This window comes from Diceros bicornis, chromosome 4 (assembly GCF_020826845.1).
Source record: "Diceros bicornis minor isolate mBicDic1 chromosome 4, mDicBic1.mat.cur, whole genome shotgun sequence".
NCBI lineage: Eukaryota > Metazoa > Chordata > Mammalia > Perissodactyla > Rhinocerotidae > Diceros > Diceros bicornis.
The window spans coordinates 72740438-72757996 of NC_080743.1; the positions used below are offsets into that span (position 1 = coordinate 72740438).

Sequence of the window (17559 nt, forward strand, 5' to 3'; positions counted from 1 at the left end):
TTATCCATGATTCTATAGAATGTGATCCTAATGGAAATGGTTTCTGATGATGACATTTGTTCATTGTTTACTTTTCTAGATCACTTGAAGAGAGAATTTTTCCTGTCTGTGCTTTACATGCAAAACAAAAAATTTGCCAGTTGCAAATAGCTGACAAATTGTGTGTTTACTATAGACAGAGGCCTAGGAGAACTTGGTGTAACTGAGAACATTTTTCATATTATGTAAAGTAAATATACACTTCCAAAGCAGACTTTCATACAAACCACTTTATTTGAAATCTCTGTTGAATAAATCTCTAATTTTGCCAAAATATTCATGCAGGAGAAATTTGGAAATTATTAGATAATTCACTGCATTAGTCTAGTCTGAATTGAGGGATAAACACTTGCACATGGCCCAGTCTCTTAATTGGTGTGTGTCACTGTTAGCCTATAATATAGTAATGATCATAGAAGGATTATCCTTTTACAATGACCAAAGTGAGAGCAAAGAGGAAGAGAACTGCATAGACACATTTAAGCCAAAATGGCACCGAGTATAGAGGCTGGTTATAGGTGAGGACACGAGTCCTCAGGGGCTTGATGATATGCTGTCTCTGGGTCAAGATGGCTCCCCGGGCCCCAGCCCACTTCCCTGGACCCTGTAGGCGGTACTGGTAAGGTGTGCATGGTCCAAAGAAAACTTCCATAAACAGCTTTGGATCCCACAGGAAGAGTGAGAATAGGTGGGGTTTCACTCCTATTTCAGAGGCAATTTCATCCATGTAATCCACATACTTCACTCTGAGCTTATTATGAGGATTACTCAGCAATCTGAAGCCAGAAAGAAAAAAAATCAGAAACAAGTCAGATGACAACCTCCGTGCCTCCATGCACAACTTCCTCTAAAACACTGGTACATCTTATATGAGGGGATAATCTATGGGGAAAAGAACTAATAGCTATTAATGATCTCTCCAAAAAGTGAGAGATAAAATGAGTTTTCTTGTTTTCAATGATCATGGTCTCAGCGGTTACCTTTTTTTTTTTTTTTTTTCAGTTTTTTATTTTATTTTTTCATTTTATTTTGTGAGGAAGTCAGCCCTGAGCTAACATCCATGCTAATCCTCCTCTTTTTGCTGAAGAAGACTGGCTCTGAGCTAGCATCTATTGCCAATCTTCCTCCTTTTTTTCCCCAAAGCCGCAGTAGATAGTTGTCTGTCATAGTTGCACAGCCTTCTAGTTGCTGTATGTGGGATGCGGCCTCAGCATGGCCGAAGAAGCGGTGCGTCAATGAGTGCCCAGGATCCAAACCCGGGCCGCCAGTAGCGGAGAGCGCCCACTTGACCGCTAAGCCACTGGCCGGTCTCTCAGTGGTTTCTAATGAAATATTCTTTCAGTGTATTTTCCCCCTCAAATCCTTCCAAGGGTCTCAGATAATAATAGGTGAGTTTCAGAAGATTTTTGTGTTTTTTTGTTTTTTTTTTTTTTGGTGTGAGGAGATCAGCCCTATGCCAACATCCGCCAATCCTCCTCATTTTTGCTGAGGAAGACTGGCCCTGGGCTAACATCCGTGCCCATCTTCTTCCACTTTATATGAGATGCTGCCACAGCATGGCTTGCCAAGCAGTGAGTCAGCACACCCGGGATCTGAACCGGAGAACCCCGGGTCCCCACAGTGGAGCACGCAAGTTAACTGCTTGCACCACGGGGCTGACCCCAATTTTTGTGTTATTAATGATATTCTTTTCCTAAATCCTGTACTTTGGCCCTGCATTTGATTCTCCCTCAGGATGTAATCTCATTTGGTAAATCAGTGGTGAGGAATATGATATATGAGTTGCACACGCCAGTTATTTATGTGTGACATTAATTTGATTGTAAGTATTACTGAAATGAAATTCCTGGCACACCGGCTAGAACCAAAGTTACTGGATAACTGATTCTTAGGACGAAGGCTGTTGATCTTAGAGAACATGCTGTGACGTTCACATTGTAGATTGTCAACAGATGTTTGTTGAATAGAAGTAAATTACATTCCCAACCACAATGGTTGCGAATAATTTTTCTTTAAGAAGATTTGGCACAAATTACAAGTTTCTGACCTCAAGTTAGAATTTTAATCGACTTCTGTATGATTTGCCAACTTATGTCTCACATTGATGTATCTTTCCAACTCCTTAAAAGAGTGCAACAATTCTTCATTCCATTTTACATTTTCACATGTTTTACATACCTAAGGCTATGATACGACTAAATTTATAGTTGTATGCTATATCTAGTGTTCCATGAGCTTTAAACAAAATTCTGAAGTTTCCGTGTTGGAGCATTCTGCATCCATTCCATCCCATAAACGTTGCATACATGATATTATGCTTAAGAGGAAATGAAAAAGTGGATAATTTGAGATCGCCTCTAGCCAAAATGATTCAGATTCTAGGATGAGAAAAATATAGAGCAGCAGCAGCTCCTCTTAAACACTTTCAACTGACTTTCACCAAAAAGCAAGTCTCTTACTCTTTGTCCAACTTTTTTTCCCTCTTCTTTACATCAGCCATCATGACACTCATCGAAGGTAGTTCGTTCAATCCTAGGAAACAAATTCCGAATGTGAACATGGCTTTCTTATGGAGAAGATGTGGTTTCAGGAAGAAATGGACACCCTGAGAGTCAGTTGGATAGAAAACATCATGAGTGAGGCAGCACAAGAGTAGGGGAGACGGATCCAGGAGTTGCTCTGGAACGCCCCGCACCTCCATCAGGCGCACGTGCCTTACAGTGCACAGACATATCCTTTAATGAGATCACGTCTTGATTAGCAAACCTCACAGCCCACAAAGAAAGACGGAATGAAGGCAGTCACATTCAACTGACAAAACACAAAGTAGTGTGTGTGTAGTCCCATCACCAGAGTGTTCACCCGGCTCTCCTTTAAACAGTAAGTTAAATTTACTCATTTATGTTATGACTTGGTTTACAAGTGTATATTGTAGCTACTAGTGGTGACTCAATGTCTCCTGATTGTTTTCATTGAGCAGAGATTTGTTCTTAATTTTCCATCTTAACTCATGGAAGGCACCTTCCTACAATTCTCCTTCATTTCTTTGATGGGTGACACCCTGTATTTTGAGAAACACAGAATGTTCCAGGAAAATAGGGGAAAATTTTTAAAGGAGAAGCAAAGAAATGAGCAGAATTATTACAAGGTGATTGGCCTCATTTCCTAAAGGTAGGTTTTGAATCTATCTTCATGAATTCATTCTCAATCTTAGAATTAATGATACAATAGACAATAATAATAAAGAATTACAATAACAGTGGCTAATCTTCATTCATTCAGTCAATAGTTATTGAAGGCCTACAAAAGTCAAGGTGCTTAATTGTTAATTCTTACCACCCTGCAAAGTACGTGTAAGTTTTCTCATTTATATAAGTGAGGAAATTGTGGTCGTCAAGTAACATCAACATCATGCAGTCAGTACATGGAGGAGCTGGGTTTTAATCCCAGGATTATTTGATTACAAAGCTCTGGCTCTTTTAATTGTGCTGTGATACTATTCAGTTACTCTGTGACTCTGACATAATTCTTATAACTCACATAATTCACAGTTTGTAGTTTTGTGGCTTTGCTTGTCCTCTTTATATTTTGAACCTGAGAGACAGGCTAAAAATGCTCCCTTCAATTTAGGCTCATTCCAGAACGATCCTTGCAACATCAGAAAGAAAGGTGACTATTATTTTCCATCTATACTTTAGGTTGAGATCTTTCCTCTACTGCCCTCACTTCCTATACTATACACCTCCATGAAGTACTCTAAAGAATTATTTGCCAATAAATTGTCATTTGATGAAAGCTTAAGGTAGTAGTTTTTTAATCTCCATTTTTATACAAGAATCCTAAAGATTAAATAGCTATCAAACACTGAAGTAACAAATCAAGTGGCAGAATTTCAAATACTGTACAGGTTAGCTTCAAATATGTTTTACAGCGGAAGACCTTTGCAATGCCTCTGAAATCACACTACCTGGATGGCCATCTTTTCTAAATGTGCATAAAGTCAACACATACCCTTGAAGACACGAACAGCCCATCGGCTCTGGAGTTCTGATGTGGGAATTGTGGCTCCCAGTGGTTGGAGGATGCCAATGAAAGCTAGTGTTGGTTTCTCTAGCTGAGGAGGGAAGACAAATTTAAACATGGAGCACTGGCTGTCCAGAACTGTTGAATCATTTTCCAAAAAGGGGAAAGAGAAAGTATATCCTGTGGCGAAGACAACAACATCAAGGTCCTCTTCTGTGCCATCTTCAAAGATGGCCGATGTCTCCGTGAACTCTCTAACATTTGGTTTTATCAGAACTCTTCCAGAAATTATGCGGTTGGGTAGATCATCACCGAAAGTAACTCGATGGCTTAGAAAGCTGAAGAATAAAAATTGAAATTCAGGAAAATTAATATAAATCTTTTTGGAGAGGAATTGAGCTAAGAAAATACTTAAAATACTTTTTAGTTGAGCCAGAAAAATGAAAGACCTACATTTTTGTTTTATAAAAGATTTCTTTTCCTCATAACCTTATCCGAATTATTTACTGAATACACATTCTGTATTTATCAGAATGCCAATAATATTTATTTTATGCTTACTATATGCAAAGAGAAGATTTTGAAATGTGGTCTATAAGTTTATGCCAGTGACATATTGATATCTAACTTTTTAAAAATAATTTTATGGGGAGAGGTTTTTAAAAGAAATTGACAAAGTGTTCATATTGGAACAGGAAAATCAGATTATACCTGATTTGCATTTTATTTTGAGAACCTGCCTATCATTTTTATAAATTTTGTAAACATTATTTGATTTTAACACTCTTAGTAGCCTGCTTGTTTCCACCCTTGACTTCCTACAATTTCTCCTATACTTAGCAGCCTGAATGATCCCTTTAAAATGTAAAATTATTCCCCAATGGGTTTCTATTTCCACCAAAATAAAATTCAAGGTCATTACTATGCTCTAGTCCTAAAAATCCCTATGATCTGGCCCCTGCCATACTATATCAGAACACTGCTTGACCATAGTAGGAACTCAAAAATATTCACTAAATTTATCTAAGCTGTACAGATAGTCAATTTTATGTGTTTCCGATTTATATCTCACAACAGATAGGCAGATAGGGATTGCATTTTAACAACATAAAAAAAGAAAGAGAAAATACATAACTACCCCAAGATCTTATGGCAGGTAAATACCAGAAATTTATTAAGACTGGGCTGGTGATGGCAGATCCAGTGTTTTTTCTGTGTATAGGTAGATACGTACATATACATATATATATAACTAAAATATCTTTTTTTATCAATGAAGGCAAAATAAATTTATCATCCATGATTTTAATAAAATATTTTAACTAAAATATATTTATATTCTTTATACTTGGGTGAATATATATTCAACTAAAGAGAAAATAGTTTTCTTTATCTTTCCAAACATTTTAAGCAAAGCTTTATTCTATTAACACCATGTTTGTATTAATCGTATGATGTTTATGTTTATATTTGTCCCATAGTTTACTCTTCCACTTCATGGGTGTTTCCTACTAGTTTTTATTCAGGTATTCAGTGAAGTCCAGTCATCCTCCTCACACCCATGATATCTGCACATTTCTACTATGTCTTCAAGTGGCAGACCTTCAGTCCACCTTCATCATTTTCACTGTCTTTCTCAGAATTTTCTGGTTCCATTATGTATTACTTGAGGTTCAACGTCCAAAAGAGACCACTCACATTTCAGATGCAGACAAATCATGTTTTCATAGAAAAGTTGGGTAATCTTCCTGTACTTATTTCCAGCAGACATCCTATTGAGTCTTAGCACTTTTGAGTTTTGGGGCATGGGAGTTGATAGATTCATTCTTTTAATTCACATACTTACTACCCATGTAAAAAGGAGCACACAGAAGGGCTCAGATAATATTTGTTGGCTTACTACTCTCAACACTGTTGACCATTCCCTTCCTGAAATTTTCTCCTTCCTATTTCCCTGTCCTCGTTACAAATTCTCCTACTTCTCTGCCTATACTTTCTTTCTCAGTGTTTCTAATGGCTACTCTTCTTCAGCTTTTCCTTTAACATTTGGGATCCCTTAGCTTCTGATCTAGACCTTCTTTTTTTCCCCCTAGATCATTGTTTCTTAAGCCAGCATGGGGTGGGGAGCGAGTTCATGCAGGCATGTGTGTGTGCGTGCAAGGGAGAATACCAGAAGTGTCTGTTCAAACTTCACCAGTCTCCCTCCTCCCAATTCTGAGTCACACCCTCCACCACCGAGACTCTGATATACCTCGCCAGGGCTGATGATTCCAAGTCTAACCTCTACTTTGAGTTTCAGAATCATCTATCCCAATGCCTGTCGTGTATCTCTGTTGGCATACCTCACAAGTATCCCAAATACAGATTTCTAAAGTTTAAATCATCAACCAGCCTTCCCATACCTTCCAATGTTGCTTTGCTTCTGAATTCCTTAGCTTTATAGGATGGTACACTCTCTACTCAGTCATTCAAGCTAGAAACTGGATGTCAGTGTATAATTATGTTTTTTATTTTCTGTATTTTTTGATGTTTCGACATCTTAAAAAGCTTGCTGGCTGGGGAGAGGCTGCCCCTCTCAGGGCTAGCCAATTCTTAGAGATAGCAAAGGGCTCTGCCAGGAGCAAACCAGCCAATCCCAGTCCATTGCCCCAACCAACTCCTTATCTAATTCTCACACACCAAGCCAGTATTTCCCCTGCCCTGAATCATCCCAGGCCAGGAACCAGGCAACTAGAGGCCACTCCACTAGGCCAAGCCAACCAAAATTATTCCATCTAGCCAATTCTAAACTGTTTACCCTGCCTTGCCTTTACCATGGAAACCCCACTAAAGGCTCTGGCCTCAGCTTTTTCCCTTGCCCCTCTTCTCATTGACCAAACATGGTGCTCCTATGTGGCCCTGCATGGCCTAACATGTCCCCTTCTCTCAGGAAATGTAAGTAATAAATTCTTCTTTCAATGGCATTACCTCTCCATGTCACCACTTACTCACCTCCATAAATTAAAATCCTATGACTATAATTTTAACATAGTCAGAAAACTAATTCTATAATAAAACAATGCAAATTCTTGAACGTTGACTATGTGCTGGCTACTAGTATAGGCTATACATGTATTTTCCTCTTTAATGCTCACAACATTCTTCTGAGTTGGTGCTAATGTTCTCCCTATTTTATATGTAAGGAAGGTGAGGGACAAACAGTTAAGTAAATCTGACAGTATCACACAGCTAGTAAGTGATGAAGCCAGGATTCAAACCTCAGCTGTCTGGATCCAGAGTTCTAGTCAAGGCAAAGAAAGCATGTGTTGCATCTCAAAGGACTCCTCTTTCCCTGAAGTGTCCCATCTTATTGCTGGAATCTTATCAGATTCCTGATTCATTCTTTTAGCCTGGACAAATGGAGTTGATTTTTATGATATACTATACCACCCGCTGCTTGTCCACCATCTGAAACTCTCAGTCTAAAGAAGAGGTGAAGAGTAGCCTGAAAACATGAAGGGTGGGGACAGATGAAGCCGCCACCATCTCCTGAAATTCAATCACTTCCTCTAAGTGAGTGAGTACAATGGTGCAAAGAAACATGAGAAAGGAAATGATGATTAACATTCTCCTAAGATAGCTGAAGTCTATTTTCAAGGTAGTAAAACATGAACTGTAAACCACCCCTATGCTCCAAGGCTGACCTGCTGACTCCAAAAGGCAGAGGCAAAATTATTTTTTTTAAATCCTGGAACATACCTGTGTTGAGGTAGCAAACCATAAATGTCATGGTTAAATTGAGCGTTTAATCTATTCTCTCCCAATCTGTTGATTAAGAATGAAGGGTAAAATTTGTTGAGGACAGTGCTAAAACGAGTGGAGAGAACAGTGTCCATAGGCATCCCATAATCCCAGACCCGGCTCCAAATCCATGCACCCCGCCTTGTGCTGAGAAACACCCAGGAGAGAATGCAAATAAATGAAAAAGACATGCCTCACGATATAACAGTTTCCGACCACAGCATCCTTTTCTCAGTTCTTCAGATAGCTCTCACTTGACTTATGAGGAGAAATGGATAAGAACTCTCTTACCTTTTTAGCATGAAGAGTTCCTCTGCTTTCAAAGACAGGTAGACAAACAGATACAGTCACACACTCAGACATCCAACTTGCTGCTTATAGCTCCAGAGATCTCCCCAAGCCTTCCTCTGGATTTCACCCACTATCCCTTTTGAGTCTTCTCCAAAGTAGTGTTTGATGCCTGCAATCTCTTAAATTCCAAATTTTGGAAAAACACAATGATGCAAGAAACTAGAGCTCAACAAATTGACGCATAAGATTCCATCCATCTGCTAATTACAGTATTACAATATCCAGAACACTTAGTTAATCTGTATCTCTAGCAATCTAAATATAGAAGGAATCAGAGTCGGGAGATAGAGTAAAGCGTCATGTTAATGAAAAATGAAGGGATTTAAAAAATGGTTTTCTGGTATGTTCATTTCTTTAATTCTTGGCTGAGCTAATGAAGCCTCCACACTCTGGTAAAAATAAACAATATGGCAGCCACTACAATTTGAAATATTTATTTTTATTCCATTCTCAATTTTTTTTGGAATGGATTACCAAGATGTCTCCTGAGAAAACTGGTGTGAAGAGGTAATTAACAGTCAGGGTTGAGGCCGTGTGTGGGTGCACACTACACACACTTCATGAGATCCCATATCTCAGAGGGCAGTGGGCAGCTTGCGCTTCAGGAAAGAGAATTTTAGAAACCAAACCTGTGCAGCTACATGACTGAGCTCGATCGCCAAATCAACTCCAGAATTTCCAAGGCCGACCACAACGATCTTCTTCCCCCTGAATTTCTCTGGGCTCTTGTATTCCCTGCTGTGGATGTATTGACCTTTGAACCTCTTGATTCCTGTGGGCAAGAACAGAATTGCTCAAGCCTTGGCCATTACTTTATTTTATTTTGTTAACTGCTGGCATAGTCTAAAGCTTATTAGTGAACTCAAAGGCCTATTTTAAATCCTATTTAAACCTCTCATTTGCTGGCCTGCTGATGCTGGTCTGTGGACTATGCCTGTCCAACACCATCAGACAGAATGAATCCTCCTAAAGTTTGGTTCTAGACCATAAATTCTATGGTCAAACAAATTCCTAAGTTTCTGAGAAACTCCGGTATCTCATTTCTTCCTCCTTTTTACTTATGTATACCCTGGCAAGCCTTCAAAGAGGAGCTTGGCTCCTATTTAAGTAATACACCTTCCTTGTCTGTCATCCTTGTTATTTACAACCACTGTTGTGGACCCAATTCCCTGCCTTGCTTTCCCAACTCAAGCTGCATCTCTGTCTACCGTGTTTCCATCTCTTCCTGGGCCCAGTACACCCTTCCTGCTGTGCATTATTCACTCTGCTTTCCTACTGGGGACAAATGCTCCAACATCTCCCACGGGATCTGAAGCTGAGATGATGTAGCAACTTCTTATTTTTGCCTAAAAACTTGCTCTGACTTAAACAGAATCCTCCTATGGCAAAGCCATAAAAGCCAGTTTATTTTACAGGATTTTATCTTTTAAACCACGTAGGGGCCTGCACATATAGCTTTGTTTCCTCCTCCTCCGACGGTGGACAGCTCTACTCAGTCCTGATTCTGGTTCAGTCTTTGCCCTGTTCTTTTTTCTCTACAGAATCTGCTCCAAAACTTCAGCTTTCCCCTGGATGCTGTTCTTCGATCCTCACCTAGTGAACTCCCGGCATGGATCTAATTGTTTCCAAACACCATCCTGGCCAAATTCAATTGTCCATCAAATGTCTGACTGCAGCTATTTCAATTATGCCCCCTCCTCTGGACCCCACTGCAATCCCTCTCACTCCCTGAAGATAACCTTTCTTCTCATTTTTATGAAACAGTAAAGATTTGAGGTGAGTTCCTCAACACCTAAAAGTTACTGTGTTTTCATCCATCCTTCCTCTGTCTCCTTCCTCCAGGAGAAAATGTTTCTCTTCTATTCCAGAATGAACCTTTGCCCTGTGGGTCAGTATGAGAGAAGAATTTGAGGTGAAACACACTTAGGCATGAATCTCAGTTCTTTTCCTATTAGTGGCATTTGTAATGTGTAAGATAGAAATCGTTTAACCTAGCTCATAGGAATGATATAAGGATCCCTTAAAATTACTTAAATTCTTACTTAATCCCTTGAAAGTACTTCCTATGACATAGTAAGTACTTGAAAAATAATATAAATGGTCTTCTTTGAATGTGTTCAATCCCCCCATCCTCTCCCATTTTCAACAAACATCACGACCTTGTCACCTTGTGGCCTCCTCAATCTTCCTCCCTCATACAGGCAGAATCAGCTCTTCCTGCAGCCTTCCCTATCCCAGGAAATGGCAACTTTATTGCTCGGGCTGACAACATGAGGGTTATCCTTGATGTCTCTCTTTTTATCATGTCTCACTTCTGGTCTATCAGCAAATTCTGTCATCTCCTTGTTCAAACTATATTCAGGATCCAAGCACCTCTTTATATCTCTACTGCCACCATCCTGATCCAAACCACCATGATTTCTCACCTGAGTTAGTGCAAAAGCCTCCCCTCTACGGTCTCCCTGCTTCCACGTTTCTCACCTCCTTCCCCAACTATTCTCAACACAGCAGCTAAAGTGATTGGAGCATGCCACTCCTCTGCTCACAATCTCTCAACAGCTCCCATTTCACTCAAAGTCAAAGCCAGAGTCCAAACAATGGCCTTTGAGGCCCTTCTTGATCTGACCCACCAATCACTCTCTGACATCATCTCCTTCCTACTCTTTCTTCTACTCCTCCCACACTACACCTATCAGTCACACTTCAACCTCAGGGCCTTTGCACTTGCCCTTCCTTCTGCACAGTGTGCTTTCCCCAATATCTGCATCACTTCCTCAACTTCTTTTGGTATTTGTTCAAATGTCCCTTTCTCACTGAAGCCTTACCTGGCCACCTTATCTAATATTGTATCACAACACTCTATCCCTAAAATACCTCCCCCTTCCCTGTTAAATGTTTCTCTTCACAGTTATCACCTGCCACACATTTGTCCCATTTGTGTCTGTCTCCATATACAGTCATGCACACTCCTTGGAAATGGAGGTTTTACCTGTTTTGTTCTCTGCTGAGCTTCTGGCACATAGTTGGTGCTCCATAAGTATTTCTTGAACAAATGTTGAACAAATAAATCCAGGAATACTTAAAACTCTAATGAACTAACTGACTAACTAATAGACCTCTCTTGACCAATTTTAACCTTCTCTGCCTTCTCATACACTGGAAAACAGACACTCACAGCAATGAAAGTGGGAGGAGTCCAGCATCTCCTAAGAACCTTGAAGGAGTCTCAGGTTCAACCTTCTTTGAGAAGATTGAGTATACATCCTGCTTCTAGAGATAAACAGGGAGATCCTGTGCAGGTAAATTATTCCTGCACGGTTCCCTATACGCAGGGTGCTTAAGCTTTCAAATAGCAAACAATAGCATTTTGGTCTCTTCCAAGGTGCGTAGTGACACTAGCACATAGCCATTCATATTATCATGCTATACATAGACATTCAGGCACAAAGTTAAATCGTAATATATTTTCTGTAGCTTTGATCTTAATTTACTCCAAACTATTACCATCACAAAACAATTCTCACATTTTGCCTTCCAACTGTGGCAAACGTAGCACTTTTCTCTTGAAACATCCCAGAACTGGTGGGGATACGATATTAGTAATTTTTATTCCCAATTTTATAGCATTATGTAATGTTTGAATGAAACTTGAAAGAGCATGCATTACTCTATAATCAGAAAAAAATAATATTTATTTAACAAATAAAATGACTTTCAGAGTTATAAACTTTCTCCAAAAATAACAACTGCAAGAATGATAAAACCCCACAACAACTGTGCCTTAGCATTCAGTATGACATACCTGGAAACTTATGAAGTGGCAAGAAGGGATCTGTACAAAGGCCACTACACACCATAACGCCATCAAAGACATAGCATTTCTGCTTCCCTTCAGCCTCAACCACAATGTCCCACTGTCCTGTGCAAGAGAAGTTGGAGCGCTTCCTCACACTGCACACCTTCGACTGGGAATGAGACAAACGCAGACTTGTGACCACTCTTCCTGGTTGCCCTCCTGTCCAAGAACTCAGTGAATAAGGTTGGGTATAGCTACTCTCCTCTGAGGTTTTGTGAAAGAGTTCCTTTATTACTGGTTTCCCTACCAGGCTCTTTTATGTAGAGACATAGCCCCGTTTGTTCCCAACTGTGGTCCTGAATGTGGTTAGTGGTGAGCCAACAGCAGGTGCACAGTCTGGCATTTCAGCCAATCCACCATCCTTTTTTCCTGAAGGAGGTGAGGAGAGGAGTTCTTGCTGACTTCACTGGAGATGTATGCAAAGCTAACTTTTAAGACCGAATGGATGTCTCTCTGCACTTTGCCCTGGCCCAGCTCTCGACTCTACTTAGAGGGTTCTGCATGTGCTAAGCGTTTTCTGTCCCACTTACCAGAAAGTGGATGTGCTTCATAAGGCCAAAGTGTTGGACGTACATCCTGAGGTACTCCATGATTTTGGAATTGGGCAAGTAGTTGGGAAAATGATCAGGGAAAGGATAATCACTGTAGGCTGTCATCTCCTTTGAACTGTTGCTGATGACAGATTTATAGATACTTGGCCTGCCAGTCTTAGCCTTCTCCTACAGAGGAAAAAAGGACACCCACTGTCTTTTAGAATACAAGAGTAACAATTAAAAAATAAAAACCTTTATTTGTCAAGTTATAAGGCTCCTGGAATAAAATTTTCAAAGAAACTAAAGGAGCTTTTCCATTACCTTCACTAAGAGATGAAATATCTTGTGGTAAATAGTTTAAAAGAGCAAATAATTTTGTTGGGGAACAAACAGAAGAACATGAAAAGAAGATGGAAAGAACATGAAAAGGACATGAAAACAAAAATGTATGTAGTTCACCAGAGAGTGAAAATGAGCAGAAGAAGTTGGGGCTGCCTCTCTGCCCACAGAGCTTGGTGGGGTCAGAGTCCTAGACTGAGAGGTGACTGGAGAATCCTGGGTGGAGGATATCCAAGAAGTCCGCGCTGTTGTAGTGACTGACAGAAAAGCAGAAAGAGTGTAATTACATTAGATTTTCCCTTTTCCCTTCTTTTTTTACTGGCATTCTTTTCTAATTACAAAAACAGCACATGTTTGTTACTATGTCATAGAAAATTACAGAGAAGAATATCACTCATGATGATCACTTTAAGAGTTTTATGTATATCCTTCCAGTCTTAGTCTCTCAGTCTTTCAGTATCTATTTCTCTCTATGTTATCTACTTATCTATACACATACAGATAGGCATATAGTATTTTAGCACTTTATAGTACTTTATAGTTTATAAAGAGCTTTTTGGGGGCTGGCCCGTTGGCCAGCTAAGTGCGTGTGCTCTGCTTTGGCAGCCCAGGGTTCACGGGTTCAGATCCCGGGCACACACTGACGCACCACTTGTCAAGCCATACTGTGGCGGCGTCCCATATAAAATAGAGGAAGATGGGCACCGATGTTAGCCCAGGGCCAATCTTCCTCAGCAAAAAGAGGAGGATTGGCATCGGATGTTAGTTCAGGGCTAATCTTCCTCACAAAAAAAGAAAAAAAAATAGTTTTTCATATACATTACCTAATTCAGTCCTGTGAAGCGCATTATTATGCTCATTTTTCAGGTTATAATAGCAGCCAATATTACATACAATATCTGTTATGTGTATTAGCAGCCATTCCTGATTTTTTTTAAAGCTAGATACTCAACTATTTTAAGGTTAAGAAAAAAGCACACCACCACTGAAGATATGTTGTTTTCTCCTAGAAGAATCTATTGGAATCCTAAAATATAATAATTTTAATATACATACACATAAAACACAATTTGGAGAGTTTTAATATTTTTTCTGTATCTTATGTCTAATATTGGTGAACAAAGGATCAGAATTCATGCATTATGAATATTCTTGAAGCCGGGAAATATGGAGCTTAATTCCTGCTAAAGAATGTCAACTTTAAGAACAGATCAAAGTATATATTTTCTTATTCAAAAATGAAGAGCATTTTTATTAATAAGGTCCAATGTATTGAAACACTCATACACAAAAATACCCCTCCTAATAAGGATAATCTCTGCAAATATGATCAGCATTTTTTGTAAGTGAAAGCATAAAATATGGGCATCACTAGTGAAATCAGATGACATGATGTGGTATTTTGTGGGATTTTGATGTGGTCCTTGAGATATATCATTGCATGTCTTGGACAAGGAGTCTGAAATCAAGTCATTTCTCTAAATCTATTTCTTTACCTGTAAATAAGTGCTTGCCTACATCACAGCAATGTTGTGGAGACCAAGTAATGTATATAAAATGCTTTAAAAGCCCTACCCAGGAAATCACCAATTGCATGCAGTGTAATAGGAGTAACAGTGGATGTGTGCACAGGGTGCTGTGGACATCAGGCTGGAAGGCTGGAGAAGTTTTCCTGGAGACGTGTCTGTACCAGTCTGGGTCCAACTAGAAGCATGGAAACTACTCTCGGTACTTGAAACGGGGCATGTAATGCAGGGAATTGGTCACACATGTAATGAAATATCTGAAAAGCCAGTGAACTATTGGGGAGACATCCCAGAGATTAGCAAAAGCAGGCAGCCACCACCTCCTCTGGCTACATGTACGCGGTTAAGAGTTGGTATGCTTTCCCTTTCCTTCTTTTCCCCTCCATGGCAACATTGGTCCCATGTGGTCCAGGGGTCTATGAATAAATTGGAGAAGGGCCACTTAATCACATCTGACTATGATGCAGGCCAGAAACTGTCACTGTGCTAAACTCTTGAGATTTCAGAGTTTGTCTGTGGGACAGATAGTCTTAGTTGCCCTGACTAATACATGTATACTATTGGGCTGAAGATAAAAATCTAAAGGTCATGTATTAGCACACATGTGGTAGCTGAAGCCAAGAGGAGGATAAGGAGGTATCCTACGGAACTTGCAAAAAGGTAAAGGACCAGAAGACTGAGAATAGAGCTATCATCAGCCACATTTAGAGGCCAAGTGGAAAAGTATCGAGAAAGAAAAGAGAATGAAATCATAGAAGCTAGGGACGAGGGTTTTAAAAAGGAGTTGGTTTGTAACATTATTAGATCCCCTTGAGAAAGCAAGAAAATTCTGGACAGAAAGTCCATTCAATTTGACAACTTTGGTAACAGCAGTGAGAGCAGCTTTCAGAAAGTGCTGAGATTCCCATCATGTAGCAATGGTGGAGACACGAACAGAGAGCAAGCACACATTTCTCTTCCAAGGAGCTAGACTCTGAAAGGAAGAAGGACTGACTGAACATCATCCTTGGGGGGAAGGAAAGATTGAGATTTAACGCATGGCTGTAGGTACTAATAAAAATTACAACTATTATGCTGGTAATTGAAGGATAAATTAGTGTTGTAATCCTTGCATTCTTATTTCCTAGATATGGAAAAAAAGTCATCACACATATAGAAGCATAAATCTATTCAAACTTACCTCATATCTCCACACTCCTCCAATGTCATCGCTTCCTTCAAAGCAGGTGGGCTCCAGTCCCTCCTCCAGACAGACCTTAATGGCACCTAAGCCACTGACACCAGCACCAATCACTGCAATTCTTTTTCCCGGCATTGCGTCTTGTCTCAGGAAACTTATTAGTATAAAATCATATTTTTATTGCCATGTAATTTTTTCCAGTAAGATTAGTTTTTATCTAAAATTGCTATTTAATGCGTTTAAGGAATATCCTAGTCAAAGCTGTTATGCCACTCAAAGGCTCTCCGAGGGACAGAAAATGCTACCTCACTTAGGCTTTCTCCTTTTCAAGTACAAAGTAGATTGTTTTTAAAAATGATTTGACTTCTAAAATTTTCCTACACATATGACTTCATTGTTACATTTTTTGGTAGCTTCCTTCTACCTAATACATTTATACACACACACACACATACTCATGTACACACACTCACACACACCCTGACAAATCTCTTCACACACAGATTTTGCCCAAACTGACTTTTAATTCCTTCCACTACTACTATCTGCTTGTTGGGATAGTCATGTTGGGCACTTTTCTACAGTTTACTTTTTTAAGCCAGAGAATCTCTACTTTTGCCCAGTTATAGGGTTTGAAGTGGGCAAAAAAAGAAAACCCCAACTGAGCATTTCATTGTGTAAGTATCACTCATTGTACTCTCCGTGGGGCAGAGTGTGAGCTATGTAAGTTTAAGTGGTCTTTAGAAAAGTAGTCCAAATGCCTTCACACCAGAGATAATGTCCTGCCACTCACTCATTCAGTAAATATTTACTGGGCACCTACTACATGCCAAACACTTCCTTAGTGCGGCAGACACAGCAGGGAACAGATCAGACACAGTTCTTACTGAGGTAGAGACTAACAAATAAGTAAATAAGTAGTAAGCCAGATGATAATACATACTATGGAGAAAACCAAAGCAGGGTAGGATCTATAGGGAATAGAGGGAGGGTACTATTTTATTTAATATGGTCAGGGAAGGGCTCACTGATGACATTTAAGCAGGAAGTGAGGGACCAAGCCACGTGAATATCTGAAAGAGAATTCCAAACAGATTGCCTGTGGCAGCTACAAGCTGGATGTTTTTGAAGACAAATGAGAGCTTTGTGAGTGGGTGCCAAAAGGATGTAAGGGACATAATGAAGTTGGAGAGGAAGCACTAGGCACCGGTATCAGAGTCAGTATCAGTATCAGAGATCAGAGCAGGCAGTGCACTTTTTCAAAGGATGGAGCAAAGAAAATATGTGGACTATACAACATCAACAGATATTCGGAAATGTTATTTACCTGTAAGTGCCTCTGAGGACACTACTTCTCTCCTCATCCTCTCTACTCTACAAGGTTATATTTCATCCTCTATCGCTTAGTGGAACCACAAGGTAATAGAATTTTCTTAAGCGATGTCTCCTTAATTTATCATCTGGCGATTTTCTTTGCTCTTTACTCTGAATTGAAGGAGAAACTGAATGGAATTCTGTACTGCATTTGAGCAAATTTATCTTATAGTGGATTAGAGCAGCTATTAAAATATGAGACTATTTTTTGATCTAGAGTTCTTGGTAAGTTCTTTTGATTTAAGGCTTATTAACATAACCATGTACCACTGATGTATTGCTACTACTTGAAAATGTATCCAAAGTCTATAAGCAATGAGTCTACCCAAAGACAACAGCAAGTACCTAAATAATCCCCCTGAGAACACCAGCTAATGCATAGGTGTTCCAAGTACTTAGCAGGGTTAGAATGTCAGCCAACACCCTGGACTACACAATAGCAGAACGAGTCAATATTAACAAGGAAAATTAAATCAGAAATACATGGATAAAGAATATTGCGTTTATTAATTTGAAAAGCAGACCCAAACACTCAGTGTTCATTTCTAAATGCCAAGG

At 39.5% G+C, this 17559-nt stretch overlaps 1 protein-coding gene across 1 annotated transcript; it reads right to left on the bottom strand.

Annotated features, from left to right (window-relative positions):
* Nucleotides 1–460: 460 nt before the first annotated feature.
* Nucleotides 461–15762, bottom strand: LOC131401785 (flavin-containing monooxygenase 5-like). Its single transcript, XM_058536936.1, has 8 exons — nucleotides 15628–15762; nucleotides 12580–12768; nucleotides 11996–12158; nucleotides 8824–8965; nucleotides 7801–8001; nucleotides 4051–4400; nucleotides 2499–2571; nucleotides 461–815 (listed from the first exon to the last, which is right to left on the bottom strand). The coding sequence occupies exons 1-8, from the start codon at nucleotides 15760–15762 to the stop codon at nucleotides 461–463; spliced, it is 1608 nt and encodes a 535-aa protein (XP_058392919.1).
* Between the last annotated feature and the right edge of the window lie 1797 nt (nucleotides 15763–17559).

Coding starts and splice junctions, on each gene's coding strand:
- LOC131401785 (XM_058536936.1), bottom strand. CDS start 15,762: ATGCCGGGAAAAAGAATTGCAGTGATTGGTGCTGGTGTCAGTGGCTTA. Junction 12,769..15,627: donor GAGGAGTGTGGAGATATGAG/GTAAGTTTGAAT, acceptor TTTCCTCTGTAG/GAGAAGGCTAAGACTGGCAG. Junction 816..2,498: donor GAAAAAAAGTTGGACAAAGA/GTAAGAGACTTG, acceptor TTCTGGCTTCAG/ATTGCTGAGTAATCCTCATA.